This window comes from Panulirus ornatus, chromosome 10, assembly GCF_036320965.1.
Source record: "Panulirus ornatus isolate Po-2019 chromosome 10, ASM3632096v1, whole genome shotgun sequence".
NCBI classification, from domain to species: domain Eukaryota; kingdom Metazoa; phylum Arthropoda; class Malacostraca; order Decapoda; family Palinuridae; genus Panulirus; species Panulirus ornatus.
In genome coordinates this window covers 53,516,337-53,538,298 of record NC_092233.1, presented here as the reverse complement: position 1 = coordinate 53,538,298, position 21,962 = coordinate 53,516,337, and the positions used below count along the sequence as shown (strand labels likewise).

The 21,962-nt window shown below is 42.5% G+C and overlaps 1 protein-coding gene across 7 annotated transcripts in view; it reads right to left on the bottom strand.

The window, feature by feature from the left end:
- The window catches only part of Hex-A (Hexokinase A), a 194,107-nt gene that overhangs the window by 53,073 nt on the left and 119,072 nt on the right, over nt 1-21,962 (bottom strand). For 2 of the 7 annotated variants that reach the window (XM_071665881.1, XM_071665883.1), the window contains exons 1-2: nt 17,597-17,658; nt 1,192-1,359 (exon numbers count right to left, since the gene is read on the bottom strand). The exons of 3 other annotated variants lie outside the window; for them this stretch is intronic. In XM_071665881.1, coding sequence (XP_071521982.1) covers nt 1,192-1,206 — 15 coding nt within the window. In that variant the 5' untranslated portion in view covers nt 1,207-1,359; nt 17,597-17,658. Of the gene's footprint in view, nt 1-1,191; nt 1,360-17,560; nt 17,659-21,962 lie in introns of those variants that run through there. 2 more of the 7 variants (XM_071665884.1, XM_071665885.1) reach the window with 2 other exon arrangements.

The following is a 21,962-nucleotide window of genomic DNA, read 5'->3' as shown; positions in this document are numbered from 1 at the left end:
TATTGAGAAATAGAAATCATTTGTTGAAACCTGTGATTGGTTACCACTAATGGGGTGGTGGTGACGTCCGCAGCAGGGGAAGGCCAGACATTGCCAGGCTTGTGGGTCAGGACATGACTGTGAAGTATACCAGGCAGAGAAAATTATTTGAACTGAATTACAGACTTTCACAGTTAAGATTGAAAGCTAACCTTCAAGAATGCGGGAGGAGATATAGCGATATATTGATGTATATACGGTCTTTCAGGAAGGAAGCGGAAACTGAATCCAGGAACTTGAAGAAAGACATCGATCTTAAGATCAAAGACTGAGTATTAAAGCGGTGATAATACTTTAAAGCTGTGATAATACTTTAAAGCGGAGATAATACTTTAAAGCGGTGATAATACTTTAAAGCTGTGATAATACTTTAAAGCGGAGATAATACTTTAAAGCGGTGATAATACTTTAAAGCTGTGATAATACTTTAAAGCGGAGATAATACTTTAAAGCGGAGATAATACTTTAAAGCGGAGATAATAATTTAAAGCGGAGATAATTTAAAGCGGTGATAATACTTTAAAGCGGAGATAATACTTTAAAGCGGTGATAATACTTTAAAGCGGTGATAATACTTTAAAGCGGTGATAATACTTAAAGATTATTCGTGTAAAACTGCATAAGGACTTCGATATGAGGATGATATGTGTCATATGATAGCCGGAATGCAATGGCTGGCAGAGCGATGAAGAGAATTAAAAAAAGACGTAAAACATAAAAGTGAATTAAACATGAGACCTTCCAATGGAAATACGTGGGAGCACGAGTCACGTCTTAAGCGCAGTTTCAAAAAAGAAGGAAAGGTTTCGAAAGAAAACCTTGAAGTATATATATATATATATATATATATATATATATATATATATATATATATATATATATATATATATATATATATATAGAATTTTTCTCAGTGTCTTGGACTATGAAGTCTTATGAATGATAAAGAATGAATGTTTTCATTAATACATGCGAAGTACGCATGACAGCACAAAGACATCATGAAGTAAATTATGGATGAAAACAGCGTAACTATAATCAGTCCCTATTGGCAGAACAAGATCTACATAATGAGTACTGACAATAATGTGAATTACTGCTACCATCGACAAAACACAGTAAACTATCTAGATTTGTACAAACACTCCTTACCTTTTGAGAAGCCATCTTGTCTATGTCGACTTATATCCAATAAAGAACTAAAGTTACAAGCGTTTAGCACAATTCAGGTGTACGATGCTTTTGTGTGTTCCTTGTTTGCTTTCAGTTCTTTCACTAATGTACACTTTTTGCTGTGATACTACGTAAAATAACTCTTTGCTGGAAATAATAACAAATTCATCAGGACAGAAGATACAGATACACTACGGAAGAAAAAAAATAAAACAAGGTTTAACGATTTTAGATAATATGTCAGACACCAGTGGTTACGTGTCACGGGCGTACGTTGCCAAATACTGTTGTAATCCTGCGTCAAAAAACACGGGCCCGTTACGTAAGGAGGTGTACAGTGTGCCAGAACCAACACACCAGGATGGCTCACAGTGCACGTGTTTCCCGGCCGTATATTAATTCGTTTTCTATTTCTAAATTCTCAACAATTCATTTCCCGTTTCGAGCGGAACTGGATATTATATATTTTACCTACAAGTATATGTTCCTGTCTCTATTTCTATTGAATCGCTCTAACCAGCGCTGAAAGACATGTGTTTAGCTGCAATTGGAGGAGTATATTTTTACTGCTATTTTTAGTTTTTCGTTTTTTTTTTGTATATAATCCACTGTGTACACAACACGCCAGCCACAGTGGAGACGATGATCCAATGAGAGCACTTGATCCTTTCACTGTCGGGGCAGAGCATCTAACTGATTTGATCATTGCGATGTTGTAATGGAAATAAACTTTTGTGTTAGTGTTTGATACATTTGTTCGACTCCAGCCAGACCTACACCCCAATCCCAGCTCCAGCCAGACCCCCCCCGTCCCAACTCTAGCCAGACCTCCCTATCCCCCTCGTCCCACCTATCCCAGCTCATGCCAGACCTGTCCTAGCTTATCTCATCGCAAATATACCTTTAAAGCACCTGGAGCACCTTACCCTGAGACTTTTAAGTGACCCACTGTCCCAGCTGATTCGCAGTGGTCCAGTGTTACGTTCTTTACATTACCAGTTACCCTGATTAGGGGATCTGGTAAGAAGAAAAAAAAAAAAACAAGGTTTCGACTTAATAAGACATAACGTGTCTCCTTCAGGTCGTAATGTCATTGGCCAATCTTAAATCTAGTACTCCAATTTTTACATAAACATCAACAAAACTTACACTGATACTGCGGGTATTTCAGAACCTAATGGAAACTAACAGGTTTTCTTTTTTTTTCACGCTATATAAACCAAAGGCAACGGTAAACTAGGAGGGCAGGTCTGTGTTTGTATTTGCAATAGTATGCTACATGGCACGGTTAGAAACATGCCCTGCCCACGGCCATCTGAGATGAGAATACACAAGACAAAAGGAAAAGAGATTAATCAAAGCTTCTTAGATATTTCTCGACCCGACTCTTCCAGTCGGAAAGAAGAGAATTCCAAAGCTTCACTATCCTAGCAAAGCGAGGTATATCATAACGGCCAATCCTCGTGTGGCTGGTCTCCACAGACAAATCTATGGGAAGCGTCAGCCAGGTCCGAGCCACGGGTCCAAGCCTCACTGTCGGGGACACACGCAGACAGCTCATGAGAGCAATGACCAAAATAATACCACTAGAAGATAGAGGGCAGCAGCATCGCGGCGGAGGGAAAGGGATTATTGACCTGCCCGTCATCAACTGCACCCGTGAAACACACTCCGTCATAACATACGACATAACGGTAAAAAGTACGGCAGCGAAGCCTAGCCCGACTTCGCCGCCCAAGAAGCTCGGTGGGACAAGGTGTTCTCCTCACAACACTGGAGATGTTAAGGTAGAAATGAGGGGCGACAATGTGAGGAAGGTTCCCTGAGGATACGTGATGAGGCATACTGTTAGGAGGCCCTTATGAGACCGACTTGAACCACCTGCACGGACAACCGCATGACGACCGACCTAACCCCTTCTTGTGGCCTACGTGATGACGGGCGCGGTGTTGCCTGCCAAAGAGACCATGCCACCCTCCTCCTCCTCCTCCTTATAACTGCATAGCAAGTAGCGCACTGTAGTCTCCCTCTCTCCTCGGTTACGTATTGTGGAGTATATGTTGCCGGATACCACTTGCTTTAGGCTTCACCTCGAGTGAAAGGTTACCTTTGGCGGGGCTGTATCATCGTCAGCGGACGAAACAAAGCACAGTCTCCTCCAAGAACTCCTCGCTTCAAAAGAGTCCATCTTGTCCCTGCTACTAAGTGAAGCGCAGCCTAGGCGCTGCGGGAGCTCCTGGATCACTGCGAACGGGGTCCTGGGGTTTAATATATATATATATATATATATATATATATATATATATATATATATATATATATATATATATATATATATATATATGACGTAGCTGTTATCGTCAATGTGAGGAAAAGAATAGTTTCATTGAGGGCCTTCTCGCTCAGACGAAGTCCATCATTTTCACTTTTCTTCTGTGAAGTGCAGCCTCGAAGCTTGCAAGACCGCCTGAGCAGGGGTGGGTCCAAGGTGATGTATTTTAAGAAGTAATATACATACGGCAAAAGGGGTGAGAAACACATGCATAGGCGATCGTACAAACTAAGCCAGTAATGCTATTAATAGCGGCGAGAAGCTGTGAGCAGTGTGAGAGGCAGCCCTCCCAGTCACTATAGAGAATACTACAAACTGTGCTACACTCTCAAACGGGATAAACTGCAAATCATAATCATATATATATATATATATATATATATATATCATTCATAATTACCCGGGACCTTTAAAAAGGCTCGTGAAGCCTAAGGATACGCTACTTCCAGTAGCAGGGAAATGCATACTCCTTCGGAGTGGAAAGTTCTGTAAACAAGTCTGTGCTCCAACTGATACAGCCTTGCCAAAGGTCACTTTTCACTAGCAGGTGGAGTTCGGTAAAACAAACAATTAGATTATATATACATACGCACTTTCAGAGAACACAACCCTCCAACAGAGAGGGTTCGACGCCAGTATACCACATCTTTCCAGTTCACTCTTATCACGTGCATGCCTCTCACCCTCCTGCATGTTCAAGCCCCGATCGTTCAAAATCTTTTTCACCCTATCCTTTCATCTCTATTTTGGACTCCCCTTCTCCGTGTTCCCTCTACTTGTGACACACAATCTTCGCTGTCAATCTTTCCTCACTCATTCTCTCAATAAGTCCAAACCAATTCAACACAATCTCTTCTGCTCTCAACCACACACATTTTATTATCCCACCTCTCTCGTACCCTTTCGTTATTTGATCAAATCACCTCACAACACACATTGTCCTCAAACATTTCACTTCCAACATATCTACCCTTCTCCACATGCCTCACATCCATATGATTTTGATGGGACTAGTATATCTTCAAACATACTCAGTTTCGCCGTTCTCTTTTTGCCCACATTTAGCGCTCCCAGAATCTCCGCCCCCTCACCCACCCTATGACACACTTTTGCTTGCATGGTTCCATTCGCTGCCATTTCCACTCCAAGGTACCTAAAACACTTTACTTCCTCCAAGTTTTCTCCATTTAAACTCACACCCTAGCCAACCTCTCACTCTACCCTGCTAAACTCAATGACATTGATTTTATTCACATTTACTCTCAACTTTCTCTTTTAACATACTCTTTCAAATTCAGTCACCAACTTTTGAATTTTCTCATTCGAATCTGTCACCAGTATTGTGTCATCAGCAAACAACAACTGACCCACTTCTGAGGCTCTCTCATACCCCACAGACAGAATACTCCCCCTCCTCTCCAAAACTCATGCACTTACCTCGCTCACCACCCCATCCATAAACAAATTAAACAACCATAGGAACATCGCACACCCCTCCCGCAGACCAAACTCACTTGGAACCATACAATCTCCTCTCTTCCTACTCATACACACGCCTTACACCATTGATAAAAACTTCTCACTGCTTCTTGCGACTTCCCCCCGCCCCCCGTATATTCTTAAGACCTTCCTCAGGTCATCTCTATCAACCCTATCATATGACTTCAGATTCATAAACGCCACATACATATCCATCTTTTCTGTTTTTCTCACACATTCTTCAAAGTAAACATCTGATCCACACGTCCTCTACCACTACTGAAATCCCATTGCTCCTCCCCAGTCTAATGCTCTGTACATGCCTTCACCCTTTCAATCAATACCCTCTCATACAACGTGTCAGTTACACTCCACAAACTTACATCTCATTGGTTTGAACACACCATCCCTCTTGCCTATACCCAGTAGCACTAAGCACGCATTCCGTCTGTCCTCAGGCACCTCACCATGATCCATACCTACACCGAAAATCTTTAGCAACCAATCATCAACGCAGTCAACCCATTCTTAATAAATTCAATTGCATTACCATCCACTCCAGCTGCTTTGCCACATGTCATCTTACGTAATTTTACGTAAGGCTTTCACCATCACTCTTCACCATATATATATATATATATATATATATATATATATATATATATATATATATATATATATATATACAACCTAATATCCCCTTTACGAACATCTACAGATTCATGCTCTTCGCTTGCAGTTTAACCCCATGCTGGCGGAGTCCGGTAACACCTTACGCATATATACGTATATACACAGGGTGTTTATAGTGTCCCTGTATACTCTAAAAGTTGAATAACTTTTGCTGTATGTAGGATAAAGTCATCTGTAAACTGTATGTGAAAGTTAATTCACTGTAGTTTTGCAACAAACGAATGTATGTTCTTAATGTTTGTTTTTTTTGCTTCGGATCCTTCTCCATACTGTACTGGCTTCAGGAGAATAGAAGGTAAGGTGTGTACTCTGGCTGGCAGGGTAGAGGTGCATCACACATGTTAGGAGACGTTTCACGGAACATTATTTAGCCACTTGGCTCGTCATGTACGACTGTTCTTAAATGACATTTTCTCAGAAAGGGGGATCAGGGGAGGCTGGCCAATTGCTTTAGCCAGCTCCCCCGTCATATTTATCACGATATGACTATTTTTCTGGGGTCATGTTAAAAATACACTGTACTTCTCGAAGCCTCGCCCTGCATATCAAATCTGCGCTAGGATAACGCATGCAATTAATGCTTTAACTGTAGAACAGCTCGAGAATGTTTTGAAGGAACTGAAAAATAGGATTGCACGTAGTAAACTAAATGTTGGTGGCTATGTTGGAAAAAAAATCGTAAAATCAGTTGTTTTGAAACAGAAATAAATCAACTTTTACATACAGTTTACATATTGTTTTGATCGTACATACAACCCAAGTTATTGGACTTTTAAAGCGCAGCAGGACTTTATGAACACACACACACAAACACACACATACTGTTTATGGAATAAATCAGACGTGTTCACACTCGGCAACCAGTCACAACGGTGCTACGGTGGCAATAACAAGGTTAGGGTGGGTGTAACCAGTGACCCATCCACTTCCTCCGGCACGTATTAGTTTTACATGGACAACACCCGCCTTATCGGGCCACTTCGGCAGAGTTGTACCTGAGAGTCCTACTTGAGTCATATAATCAGAATCAGCTACGACTCGAGTCCTACATGACTCTTCAGTCATCCTTAAGGTCGTCACAGACCGAAGGTGTCCAGTTAAATGACGCACTTTGCTTGCCCTGGTCGAGAGCGCCTTTCTCTCGCGCCTTATCGCCACAATCAAGGACCATAAGTGGTCTGTAACACCTTGGGAGATAAGATCGTAACTCTGGCATTCCTGAGATAAGATGAAGGTTGGTCAAGAGTAATGAGTAAAAAGCGCACTTTAACATGTCGACGTCCAGCGCAGTCCAGCAGGAGCCTCCTGCCCTCCACACTCACCACTACCTGTGGTATTTAAAGCTCAACAAAAAATTGCGGGGGTTCATTTACAGGTTGGGGGGGTCACTATGGGAGTTTAATAACGAACGCCCAGGAGGGTCATCGTGGCACAGGTTGCTGGGAGCTTCTTTGGCGTCTTGCGAACTTACAGTCACCCCGCCCCGGCCGAACCTGTACACTACAGATGTGGTACAGGTGTGTGTGTGGCCGCCCCGCCCTATCCCCCCCCTAACATTATCCCGGCTGGCCAGTACTTACGCTACACACAACCTTTTCACCCAACGCGTCGCCCAGCTCCACACCAGCCCTGACTGTTATAGCTCAAATGACGTGTAAGGGGGAACGAGGATATCCAGCCAACCGTCTATGGACGAGTATAGACTATCATCACTTGTCACATTCGACAGCGATATATGAATGTGCGGTACCACGAGATTATCTTTTCAACATGGTATGCGTTGCGACAGGGAAAGAAACGCAATCAAAATGAGCTGTGATAAGGAGGGAATGAAGAAAAGGAGGGAGGAATTGATAGTATATATGTGTGTGTGTGTGTGTGTGTGAGTGAGAGAGAGAGAGAGAGAGAGAGAGAGAGAGAGAGAGAGAGAGAGAGAGAGAGAGAGAGAGAGACAGAGAGAGAGAGAGTTTGTATATCTCGGTCCTTCCGCCAAGAATGGGAAGTAGGTGTCTGATAATATACACTGGACGCTTCATACGATAACGAACATATCTATCACTCCATAAAGACCTTGAGAATCACCGAAACAGTTGATTAACGTCTGACTGTGTCTAACTTTACAGTCTAAAGTGCTTGCCTCTAGCCAAGATGGCTGCTATTTAGGGGGGAATTCTTGTTGACGTCACCTGGGTCTGGGTGCGCCCGCGCGTAAACACGTACTGGGACGGGATGACGGGGAGCTGGTTTGTAGTCAAGGACGTTGAATATTCGGTTTTTCCAAGTCAGTCTGGGTTGCACTTAGACGCCAGCTTGACCCTGCAGCTAACCAAACAGTTTTGTTTATGTAATACATTCACTAAAGGCATTAATACACGTTGTGCATGACGTTACCAGACTAGACATGTGCACACCGCACAGTTTGTGCCTGACGAGTCTTCCCGAGGTAGGGAAGACCATGACGTGTGTGTGTGTGTGTGTGTGTGGTGACATTTTCGTATCGGTTCAGTAGGAAGTTTACATCAACGTGCGCGCATAAAAAATGAAACACGAAGATTCAAGATCTTCCAAGAGTGTTTACTTCACTCGGGATGAGCTGAATACTCACGAACATGCAACACGAAGATCCCTGCCCAATCGTGGGTATTCACTTCGTCCGAATACTCGCGAAAGCGCTCGGATCTCAGCGTTTCATTTTAAATGTCTACCAGTATATATATATATATATATATATATATATATATATATATATATATATATATATATATATATATATATATATATTGATATCAGCTTCAGAAACACTACTACTCACAGTCGAACCTGAAACTTGGTCAGACTTATCGCCAGTAATTGGCCGTGAGCACCGAACCACCATAGCCGGACCAGTGCATTTGTAAGCGTCGGTTATACTGTGCATGTCGACTCCTAAACCAAACTCCCAACCGTTATCCACCAGATTGTGGTTCGTCTCAAATGGGGGAAATCTCAAGATATGTTAGTTTTCTATATCTGTTACTGTTTCTGGGTATTATCGCCCAGGCAAGTGGTAGTGCTCCAGCCTGGCTGAGAGGCGTCTGTCTGAAGGTGAGGCTACAGTGTGGCAGTGTAGTAAGGGAAGTTCGTGACGCCAGAGCCTTTGAGAGGAATTTTATCACGGGGTACAAAGTTTCTTACGGGTCCCCTACCCTTCTCCATTAATCATCCTGGTTTTTATCAACTAAGGTTTTATGCCATGAGCTGTAAGGCCAAAATAGTGTGCTTTAAGAATATGTTAACTATGTAGGCTCACACAATATATGAATGCTACTCTTCAATATACGCAAGCATTTTCTGAGAACCCAGGAAAATTCCCGGGCCCCCTTTGGACCCCCAGGTCCAGGGTACCATGTACTCCATGAACCCCCCATCCCCCCATCTCATTGGTCGTGCGTGGCGCAGTCACTACGCGCTGACTACTGCACTTTGAAGCTCAGGGATCAGGGGTGAGGGTCACCCTTGAGCAGTTCGCCTGGAGATATAATGTTTGTGTTGTATGTGTTTCTCTTAAATGTGGAACCTACCACAAGGGTACTTTTCATTCAGGACATGCACGAAAGGAAATTCGTTTATTTCTCGCACACTTCTCATGTTCGATGCTGTACATTCAACGTAACTCACGCAAATTAGATTAAGGATATCTAGGATTTTTCAGGTATATTAAGTGCATCGTACCAGTTTAACTTAAATTATCATACGTTTAGCACAAATACCGTTTAGCGCAGTTATCATACTTGTTTTTTAGCTTTCTCTGCTTGTTGACAATTTACCTATTTTAAAAAAGTGTACCCAGACATGTAACAGTTCAGCAACATGCTAAATAGTGTAACCTTCCTTCTTCCTCATATCCCCCCTGCACACCACCTACCTGCCGCCCATACTTAGATTCAGGCCCGCCAAATATCAGACACACTGACAACAACGTTAAACAACAACAAGAGAGAAGGCACCTCTCCGTCAAGCACGTCACACCCACCACCACAAGGGGCGAACTGAGCAGCCGTGATAAGCCACAAGTTCCTGGCTTAGCGATTGGACGGATACGGGTACCACAGAGGCACGTTGTGTCCGAAATGGATTCAGGGCACGGTGAGTTCGGGGAAGAGGAGGAAGGTTAGAGGTGAGACAAGACAGATGGCTGGGAGAGAATGGGGACGATGGAGGGCTGCAGAGGAATGACCTGGGTACAGATACAAATTAAGCACTGAAGCTGTCATGCGGTGACGAGTATCTTATGAAGAAACACTAATGATATGCAGACCCTAGGGTTTGGTCGATAAAATGGGTACCTGGCTCATGCTAGGGTATATATATATTTTTTTTTTTTTTTTTTTTATACTTTGTCGCTGTCTCCCGCGTTTGCGAGGTAGCGCAAGGAAACAGACGAAAGAAATGGCCCAAACCCCCCCCCCCCCATACACATGTACATACACACGTCCACACACGCAAATATACATACCTACACAGCTTTCCATGGTTTACCCCAGACGCTTCACATGCCCTGATTCAATCCACTGACAGCACGTCAACCCCGGTATACCACATCGATCCAATTCACTCTATTCCTTGCCCTCCTTTCACCCTCCTGCATGTTTAGGTCCCGATCACACAAAATCTTTTTCACTCCATCTTTCCACCTCCAATTTGGTCTCCCACTTCTCGTTCCCTCCACCTCCGACACATATATCCTCTTGGTCAATCTCTCCATGTGCCCAAACCATTTCAAAACACCCTCTTCTGCTCTCTCAACCACGCTCTTTTTATTTCCACACATCTCTCTTACCCTTATATATATGTGTGTGTGTGTGTGTGTGTGTGTGTGTAGCGTTAATATGATGGCCTCGAATAGGGCCTCAGCTGCCCAAGCCTTCTCAGGTAACGAAAAAAATAAAAATACTCATAGAAAAGAGGATATACAATTATCTTTTCCTTAATAATACTTATTCACAGTTTCCCGCATTAGTGAGGTGGCGCCAGGAACAGATAGGGAAAAGACCAATTAGCTTATAGATTCCTGGCTGTCAGGTGTTTTAAACGACACATCTATCCACTCTAATCGGCCGTTCGTAGGACAATTATTCAAAACCGCCCCACTCATGATCAAATTACACCCATTGATTTTATAGTTTTTAAAGATATCGATGGATTAATTAACATTTAAAGATGTTAGCAATTTTATGTATGTTTTTTCTTCTCAACAGAAGTGCATGACAAAGATCATATCTATAAGAATTTGTCGCCTTACTTTTAACAGCCACCATAGGCCATGGTTTAGTTGGACTTTTCGGAAATCCGGTCATGGTTGTATAACCGAGCATTGTATTGCTGTATTTCACTTGCGTATTTATCGTTACTGTATAATTCTCTCACTGAAATGAACAAGATCATTATCTGTTTCTGCAAGTCCCTATGGATGCAAAATCTCTCTTTTGTATACAAAATGATTTCTTTAATTCAGCAGTGTTCATGCATCACATAAGTTTAATTGCACACCTTTGCAAATAGTACAGATAATTACGAATCATCATACACCGTATTTGAATGAATTGATATTGACGGCTATAGTTACCTTTCGTTCGAAAAGTCAAAGCACACTGAGGCTTCCTAAAGAAAAAAAAAATCTTTTGAATTCATTTTCCCATATATTGGTGCTGGAGTTACTGACGCTTCGAGGGGGTAGGTCCCACTCACACTCAGCAACGTCGTCAACCATGCCCAACGTAACCCTCTTAAAACTATTTGTTAAACGAGAGGTAATTCAGTTAATATATGGAAGATATTTGCTGATAATCACGAGGAAAATGGAACAGTATAAGTTTCCAAGTGTACTTACGTGTAATGATCACATCGTCAGGGGAGACAAGAATTAGATAAAAGACGTGAAGTCAGTTGATATACAAGGAAGAGACGTAACTAAGACACCATTGGTAAAACATGCGTTACCGGATGGTGGTGTTCGGGTCTGGCTGGCTCATGCCTGTCATAAAATTTTATTACGTGTTTAAAAAATTTACCTACGACAAAGCTTTCCAGTCCGTATAGACCTTCACTAATATCAGTCTTACAATTCTTTGTGTATTCAATGATATTTCTCGTAGTGAAGGAGTTAACGAGTTAATAACTGAATTAGCGTTACTCCATTCAATACAATGGCCATAATTCTTAACATGATCAAACAAAGCATTTGATTCTTGTCCTGTTCTTATGCTATATCTATGTTGCTTAAGGCTAACATAAAGATCCTTCCCAGTCTACCCAACATAAAACATATTACAGCTTTTACAAAGGATTCAGTAAACAGAGTCTACAGAGTTTTCCAGCAAGTTTTTGGTTAAGATATTCTTTAATGCACTGTTATTGCTGAAGGTTACTTTGCCAACTAAAGAGATTTATCAATGAAATATCTAGGATACTTTAACTGGAATGCAGTAGAACATATTTCCTCAAACTCATCAACAATAAATTCCGGACTGCATATACGTAATATCCTAAAGAATATCGACTGGAATGATGATAGTTTAATTCTGTCATGTTGAGCTGAGTAACAATGAATATAAGAACAAACATTGGTAAATTTTCTGTATATGCTAAACTTAAATGTTTCTATCCCGATGAATCACACAATCTTGGATGTTACTATTTTTTGAGCGAGGCTAAAAGACATGCAATTCCTCACGGGGAAGCAATGCCTTACGCAAGTCTGTCCCGGAAATTTCCAAGAATATCACAGTTTTAGATCATGTTTTTGTACACACCAAAGCCTCCTGCGATATGCAGACCATTCTAAACTGCATTCAGGCATCCTATGATAGCCTTATCATCCCGGTAGAGAGAAGCAGTGTTCACTGGACGAAATGGAAACCGTAAAATTTGGACGATCAGAGCTTAAAATTCTACTCATGTCAAACTGCTTCATCATTTTAGCATCTTCGTATGTCAGTCTCGTATAATGCAGACACAGAGCAAAAGCCAATCGAAAATGTACCGATAGATTTTGATCAAAGCTCACAAGATTACAGTAGGACACAACCCTAATTATGGTGTTCATGTTAAAAAAAATATTAAAATGATTGCTTGACTGCTTAGCCTACAGAAGGTCTCTGGTACACTGCACTAGTTCTGGTCCTGCATTACGGTAAAGGCACTGACAGACTTATATACTTGCAAACTATACCTTAAGAATTACGCTTGACTGTCTCACGACCGCTGAAGTATTAACAATACGGAAAGCACTAGGTTAACCGAAAACGTTGACGGAATCTTGAAAATCAATCTAATGACAGGATTGAATCGTGTGCCAAGTGATTCAGAAGAATAACTCCGTAGAACTGTTCAAACTCACACAGTATGAGAGTACCACATCTAAATGGATCCAATGAATAGCTGCTTACACCAAAATGTCTGAAGGACATCAAATGTACAGAATGAAGAAACAAAAGCACTTGAAACCACCTAGGTTGAAAAATCTAACATCACCATCCAGCCAAACCATCCAAAAATAACCACAATGATTACAATCCTAACCCACATCACGATCCCCAAATCAGGGTTTTTCACCACGCACAGAATCTCCAGACTGAAAACATACCAACAGCTATGCTGACGACTTTATGCACCCTGTTAGTGGATATGCTGAGGGTGTTGCTTCTGCTGCCCTATCTCCGTTATTGATCCCAGTATTATCAAACATTACCTCTAAGGCTCGTACAGTGTTTCTTTCAAGGAACAAATGCTCCCATTTTTGTGACACAAATTTTCGTCTTGGCGGTAGCCATGAATGGATTTCGTTAAACTTTAAACCAATGTAATAATAGTATTCCTTTTTTTCTGTATAAAGCAGTACCTGAACGAAAAAAAAAAATATGTAGCACAAGTTTGGAGTACTAGAGGGATATGGTTGGAGATACGAGGCCATGTTAATACCAACTCCTCCTTGAGGTTGCTCTACTGACAATCCGTTAAGTCACTTGACTTCAGCTTGATAACATCCGAAAGAAACATGATGAAAGTCGAACAAACTCGAGACTAAAATCTTTTCAAATTCTGCCGAGACAAATCCAACAGGAATTTGGGAAAACCCAGGTCAACAGGATCAGATGAATGACAAACACGCCTCGTTTTCGTTCTGTCTCCTTCCTTGACGACACTAGGTCCTGGCGTAACACACTGCTACACCACATCTTGACATCTCGCCTAACTACCCTTCCAAATATGGCACAAGATAATAAATCTATGATAAATAATCGGCATTAGCCTAGGAATGTGCCGCTCCTCCACCAATGCGGTGTAGCAACACAAACCACGCAGTCAACATTTACAATAAACATCACCTTTGACACAGCCATCAAGTGGCTCAGCAGTCATTATCTTATCATTTTCGTTGCTAATGCAAGATCTTGCTTGGGAAGGGTGAAAGATGTTCAGCACATTCTGCTTCAGCCTAGCTAACTCATGGCCGAATGATGACGTTTGAGTTTGTTCGTACGAACCCTTATCACCTGGCCATCAGTAGCTGGCACAGTGGCTGCTATATGCGACGCCTGTAGGCATGCCTTTTAACCCTTGTTGTAAACAAGCACTAAACTCCTCTGCTGCACACATAAGTAGGTCTGTAACTGGGCACTGCTCTTCCTAACTTCTAATCTAGCATACGGCACAATGTAAGAAGACGAGCTGTTTACTAGATTATGAACATGGTACACTGGCGTGTTTGTGGTATATTCTCAACAGTGGAGCAGGTGGGATTTGCTCCTTGGACTGCTGTCCTAACTGGCATCCTTGCTGACGATATACCTCCGCGCACCTAAGTCGATTTGGGCGGAATTTTCAATGATGGTGATGTATTATAGTCGCTCTAGCGAAGGCTGCGTATCATATAGTCAGTCGACTACAAATGAAAACAATGCGTTACATAAACATCCGCGCAAAAAAAAAAAAAAAATCTCAGCATTTATATAAATTTGAACTATTACAGGTACTTCTTATTCACATTCAGATGTTTCTATGACCAATAAACCTGAAAACATGGTTAAAACGTTTGCTAATATACCAGAGCAGATTCTACCAAACCAATTTAATAATCCATATTTTCCTCTCCTCTCTCCAGTTCTTTCGAGCTATATCTCATCAACGCTTCACTCAACCAAGCTTATTCCCTCAGTTATTAGCTACTCATATCAAGACGTGCCGTTTCGTTACTGTTTATCACAACTCGACGGTCGTAACTGGAGTGCACTTTCTTAAATTACCACCTAAATGCACTTGGTCAGCCGGGAAAAGCAAGGCAGTGGACCCCGCCTCTTATTCTATCTTTCCTTCGTTCCCTCTGTCGTGATGTATAATGTAATGCATCAGAGAGCAAAAACAAACAATAAAATAAATCATAAATGAAATCCTATGTAAGGATGGAGGTGCCAATGCGTCCACAAACAAGAACAAGGATGATAAAACTATAAAGATATGTATCTCTGACTAACCCGTTGCAACAAAACAAAAATTACTTTATGGGATAGTGGAGCAGTTTGCATTTCAGGTGCTTTGGTTGTTGAGATAATGAAAGTTAACACCTTCCTCATTGTATCGTCTTATGTATATAATTTTTTTTTTATGTATTTAAGTTCGGGTACTTAGAACTATGAAAAAGCAAAGTTCACTATGAAGTTATTGTTGCTGACTGACTGTTAATGTACGTACATAAAGTAACTATGAGGGCACATTGTTGTAATAGAGGTGACTCTGGAACAACGTTTATCCACAGGATCCAATGTCTCCGTGAGCAGGATACCCCTCAAGGTACAATCGCTCATTAGGAAGGCTGCTCCACACGAGTGTCTCATTAGGCAGGATACCCTTCAAGGTACAGCAGCTTATTAGGAAGGCCGCTCCACACGATAGTGTCTCAGTAGGCAGGCTACTCCCCCAAGGCACAGTGTCTCAGTAGGCAGGCTACTCCCCAAGGTACAGTGTCTCAGTAGGCAGGCTACTCCCCAAGGTACAGTGTCTCACTAGAGAGGATACACCTAAAGGTACAGTGTCTCAGCAAGCAGGATACTCCTCACGGTACAGGGTCTCAGTAGGTAGGCTACTCCTCTAGGTACAGTGCCTCAGTAAGGCAAGCTACTCCCTAAGGTAAAGTGTCGCAGTAGGCAGGCTACTCCTTAAGATACAGGGTCTCAGCAGGCAGGGTACTCCTCACGGTACAGTGTCTCAGTAGGCAGGTTACTCCTCAAGGTACAGTGCCTCAGTAAAGCAGGCTGCTCCTTGAGGTACAGTGTCTCAGTAGGCAGGCTACTCCTCAAGGTAGTGTCTCAGTAGGCAGGCTACTCCTCTAGGTAGTGTCTCAGTAGGCAGACTACTCCTCAAGGTACAGTGTCTCAGTAGGCAGGCTACTCCTCAAGGTAGTGTCTCAGTAGGCAGGCTACTCCTCAAGGTACAGTGCCTCAGGAAACAGGCTTCTCCTTGAGGCACAGATGGCTGCTTCATATGGTACAGTGAGCCGAGTAGGTAGGTGCTTCTCGGTATAGTGGCTCATTAGGAAGGCTACTCTTTGTGGTACACTGGTCAACAGTTTGCACCACACGGTACACTGGTTGGTGACAAACGCTGCTGTGGCTCATGAAAGAACAACAGAGCACACTGGCTGAGTTTAAATTACACGACACAGTAGCTGATTACTGTACAGCATATGTTGCAGCGGTCAGGTGATATATATCAGGAAGTACAATAGGTGGTTAATGTATATCAGACGATATAATGGATGGTTAATATATATAACGGTACACTGGCTAGATAATGTACATCAGACGTTACAATGGCTGGTTAATGTACATCAGACGTGATAGTGGCTGGTTAATGTACATCAGACGTTGCAGTGGCTAATGTACATCATACGTTACGGTGGCTAAATAATGTACATCAAACTTTATAGGGGCAGGTTAATGTACATCAAACAGTACAGACGCCAGTTAACCCTGGAACATTACCGCAGTCATGCGGAACGATTGTACTACCGTTGGTCCTACAGACCCGGCGGGGAAAAATAAAAATCGTTATAAGGACTTTACAGTTCCCTGCTATGTTGGCCATTTATCATTTACAAGTTATTAATCCCCAACACTATCACTATCCATGAGTCTATCGAACCCAAACCCCGTAACACACAGAAGGAATAGGAACAAAAAGAGTGACGCACCCGCCTTTGGCGACGTACAAACAAGAACTGAAGGTAGAGGGACACCACATCTGGATACCCCGTAGCATTAATGAACTTTGAGAAGCATCGGGTCTAATAGACCCAAGGACGGTATTCCTGAGTTAAAACGTTCCAATGGCTCGTTAGTGTACATCAGACGGTACGATGGTTGGGTATTGTACGTCCGTTAGTACGATGGCTGTGAACCAAATGATAAAGTAGTTGATCACTGTGCACCGTTTGGTATAATTCTTGACTAAATATACATCATTGTTGTACAACACAGGATACAGCTGATAATGTACATCATTGTGCACTATATGGTACTATCAGTGATATCTACATCACATGGTACAGATAATTGCAGGTATATATATATATATATATATATATATATATATATATATATATATATATATATATATATATATATATATCACACGATGCACTCACGAATAAGTGCATAATATAGTGTACAATCGCCCATCCAAGTACGTGACACGTTTCGAACGGCTTGTAAGCTCACTTTATCGATTACTGTGTCTGTTACGAGTGCGGTACATGGTACAGTCGCAGTTACGTAATAACAAGTACAGAAAACGGTCGCTCTTTAGTACAGGGTACACAAGAGTGGTGAATGAGGGCAAACCTACGTCGGTCGGCCACTGACAACGGTAACAGTTAACACTCGGGCAGCAGACGCGGTACTAAGTCCCGCTGGTGGCTGCCGCCCTTCTTATCTCCCGCCTCAGCGGGCAGAGTTGCTTGGTTATGACTTTTTTATTTTTATTTTTCGGTGTATCTCATCGTCTGGGTACATCGCCAGCTAGAGGAGATAATGTACACCACTCTACGATGACTGATGTACTCATGCCTTGCAGGTGAAGAATCACAGGGTTGGGAGGGTCTCTTAGGTGGAAGACGAAAAATAATTGGATGGTAAGTGAGTGGCGAAGAGAAAAGGGGAAAGGAGTTGCCTGTTAACCTTACCTTAGTATTGTTTTTTAAATACTGGTTTACGTAACTCATTCATCTAAGGTCTTATCCGTATTCAATCTACTATTGTCTTGTTCCTCTTTGGACTAGGTATGTTTTATTTGTGTTTACGCATGACTGGGAAGGTTTATGAAGGTGACATCTTGGTATACTAATACTGGGAAAGATTTGAAGGGAATGAGTGAACGAAGAAGCCCGAAGGATTTTCGGGCTTTTATATCGGTATTATATAATCTGAAGACTGGCTCCTCAGTATAACAGTTACCCACGCCGCACAAACGTAGCCCATTAACTTATAATGAACAAACACCTATGTCGAATAAGTGATTCAAGCATCCAGCACCAAGGGCGGCCAAGGGTGGCGCGTCGGACCCATTACGTCACTAGGAAAACTCCACAGGGTTTCGTCAGCCATGTCTGGCCCATTTCGTCACTTCAGGGAACGTTTTTGGGTGTCCCCAGCCACACTCGTCCGAGCAACGGCTCTCCTCTAGGCTTGATACCTTTCTACCCCAGGAAGCGTTGGACTAACTTGAGTCACAGGAGATGACACACACATCGTCTCCGGAAAAACTGGTGTGTGCGTGCGTGAGAGCGCTCACACTTGCTGCACCCTTTCGGCCACCCTATAAATCTCATCATCAAACGCGATGGTTGTGAAATCACAACCCCCCCCCTCTCCTCCCCCTTTCCCCCCCCCCCCCCCCCCCCCCGTCTAGCTAAGCTCACATGATAGTGATGAAACAGACTCGCACATTCATCTCGTGAGACCTCGTGTAACCCAGGCCAAGGACTCGAGCAAGTAGACGACAATGACCACATCGGGAGGTCCACCTGACAACGGTCCTTCATAACCCACCAGGGGTCCTGCTGTAATGAATTTTGCTCCCTCGGCCAAGCAGTTGACGTGACGTTATCGCCGTAGTCGACCCAACCTCACTCTCAAGTTAATCTATATCGCGGTTAGCTAGCCAGCCAGTCAGCGTTGGGTGTCGTGTCTGCCTTAAAACGTCCAACATACTACTTCTGGGTCATCAATATCATGGTGTTTCATCGCAAGTCCTCTGACTCTTACCCCTTCGGCTGAATTTCCATGACAAATCGTGAATGCCTTTCACTTAAAAGTAAATCAAGGGAGCTTTGGCTGTCTCCTGCAATACGAAACACAAATCTTAAGTAACCCAGACTAATTCTGGACCTCTGCAACCTGCCTCCCTTCTGTAGAAGCACCACGAGACACAGCATACATACGACTCTCCCACGGGAAAGCCTGATTCACCTGTACTTGGAGTACTTCGGGTAAACATACACGTGAGAGTGTATGCACAGAAAAAAGTTAAATATCTCACGACACGACATTCGAGACCCTTGCTAAGTTTCCACCGCGGCCAGGATGGTCTGGTAACACAGTAACATGTATCGTCGCTGGATCTCAGAAATAACAAGTGATTTTTGAAGAAACAGGAAAACAAAGAATCTATTTCATCGGACAGTGAGTACCTGCCCAGTGCACTGACCCTGAGGGGTAATGTCACTGGGACAAGTTTTCCTATTCCTGGTTTTCGTAGAAAAGTGAGAGAAAACGAAAATGGAGGAATAGTGTGGACTGATATGACATCGTTTTAGCTAAGATTAGATGATTCGGTGCGCTGTGTTTTTAGCGAAACGTTAATCAACGGGAGAAAGAATTTCCCCAGACAACATTCTCTGCAGACGATCAGCGCGCAGCAACTAGGCTATCGTATCTACGACAGATATTTCTTTTCCGAAAATAATACACCAGATAACGTCAGGAAAACAAGTTTGATGAATGACTGATATCAATAATCATATATGAAGAAGATATGTAAAATGAACACATAAAGATAGAGGAAAATTAAATTTCAGGGTTAGCAACAGCCTACGGGCCGGAGTAACGCCTCACAGGGCCTAAACAAACGAGAACGGAACGAAAGGAGCAGAAGATATATAACTGATCCACTACAGAGATAACGAAGGAAGGTTGTAGCGATAACAAACGAAAGACTAGAAGGAATATATATATATATATATATATATATATATATATATATATATATATATATATATTTATTTATTTTTATTTATTTTGCTTTGTCGCTGTCTACCGCGTTTGCGAGGTAGCGCAGGGAAACAGACGAAAGAAATGGCCCAACCCCATACACATGTATATACATACACGTCCACACACGCAAATATACATACCCATACATCTCAATGTACACATATATATACACACACAGACACATACATTTATACACATGCACACATTTCACACTGTCTGCCTTTATTCATTCCCATCGCCACCTCGCCACACATGGAATAACATCCCCCTCCCACCTCATGTGTGCGAGGTACCGCTAGGAAAAGACAACAAAGGCCCCATTCGTTCACACTCAGTCTCTAGCTGTCATGCAATAATGGCCGAAACCACAGCTCCCTTTCCACGTCCAGGACCCACAGAACTTTCCATGGTTTACCCCAGACGCTTCACATGCCCTGATTTAATCCATTGACAGCACGTCGACCCCGGTATACCACATCGATCCAATTCACTCTATTATATATATATATATATATATATATATATATATATATATATATATATATATATATATATATATATATATATATATATATATATAGATAGTGAATGTAGGTTTGCGGAAGGGGTGTGTGATGTCTCCATGGTTGTTTAATTTGTTTATGGATGGGATTGTTAGGGAGGTGAATGCAAGAGTTTTGGAAAGAGGGGCAAGTATGAAGTCTGTTGGGGATGAGAGAGCTTGGGAAGTGAGTCAGTTGTTGTTCGCTGATGATACAGCGCTGGTGGCTGATTCATGTGAGAAACTGCAGAAGCTGGTGACTGAGTTTGGTAAAGTGTGTGAAAGAAGAAAGTTAAGAGTAAATGTGAATAAGAGCAAGGTTATTAGGTACAGTAGGGTTGAGGGTCAAGTCAATTGGGAGGTGAGTTTGAATGGAGAAAAACTGGAGGAAGTGAAGTGTTTTAGATATCTGGGAGTGGATCTGGCAGCGGATGGAACCATGGAAGCGGAAGTGGATCATAGGGTGGGGGAGGGGGCGAAAATTCTGGGAGCCTTGAAGAATGTGTGGAAGTCGAGAACATTATCTCGGAAAACAAAAATGGGTATGTTTGAAGGAATAGTGGTTCCAACAATGTTGTATGGTTGCGAGGCGTGGGCTATGGATAGAGTTGTGCGCAGGAGGATGGATGTGCTGGAAATGAGATGTTTGAGGACAATGTGTGGTGTGAGGTGGTTTGATCGAGTAAGTAACGTAAGGGTAAGAGAGATGTGTGGAAATAAAAAGAGCGTGGTTGAGAGAGCAGAAGAGGGTGTTTTGAAATGGTTTGGGCACATGGAGAGAATGAGTGAGGAAAGATTGACCAAGAGGATATATGTGTCGGAGGTGGAGGGAACGAGGAGAAGAGGGAGACCAAATTGGAGGTGGAAAGATGGAGTGAAAAAGATTTTGTGTGATCGGGGCCTGAACATGCAGGAGGGTGAAAGGAGGGCAAGGAATAGAGTGAATTGGAGCGATGTGGTATACCGGGGTTGACGTGCTGTCAGTGGATTGAATCGGGGCATGTGAAGCGTCTGGGGTAAACCATGGAAAGCTGTGTAGGTATGTATATTTGCGTGTGTGGACGTATGTATATACATGTGTATGGGGGTGGGTTGGGCCATTTCTTTCGTCTGTTTCCTTGCGCTACCTCGCAAACGCGGGAGACAGCGGAAAAAAAAAATAGAGAGAGAGAGAGAGAGAGAGAGAGAGAGAGAGAGAGAGAGAGAGAGAGAGAGAGAGAGAGAGAGAGAGAGAGAGAGAGAGAGAGAGAGAGAGAGAGAGGATTTTCATTTTCAATGAATGTGGAAAGAGAACGTTATCTTGCACAGCAAAAATGGGTATGTTTGAAGGAATTGTAGTTCCAACAACGTCATATGGTTGCGAGACATGGGCTATAAATAGGGTTGTACGAAGGAGGGT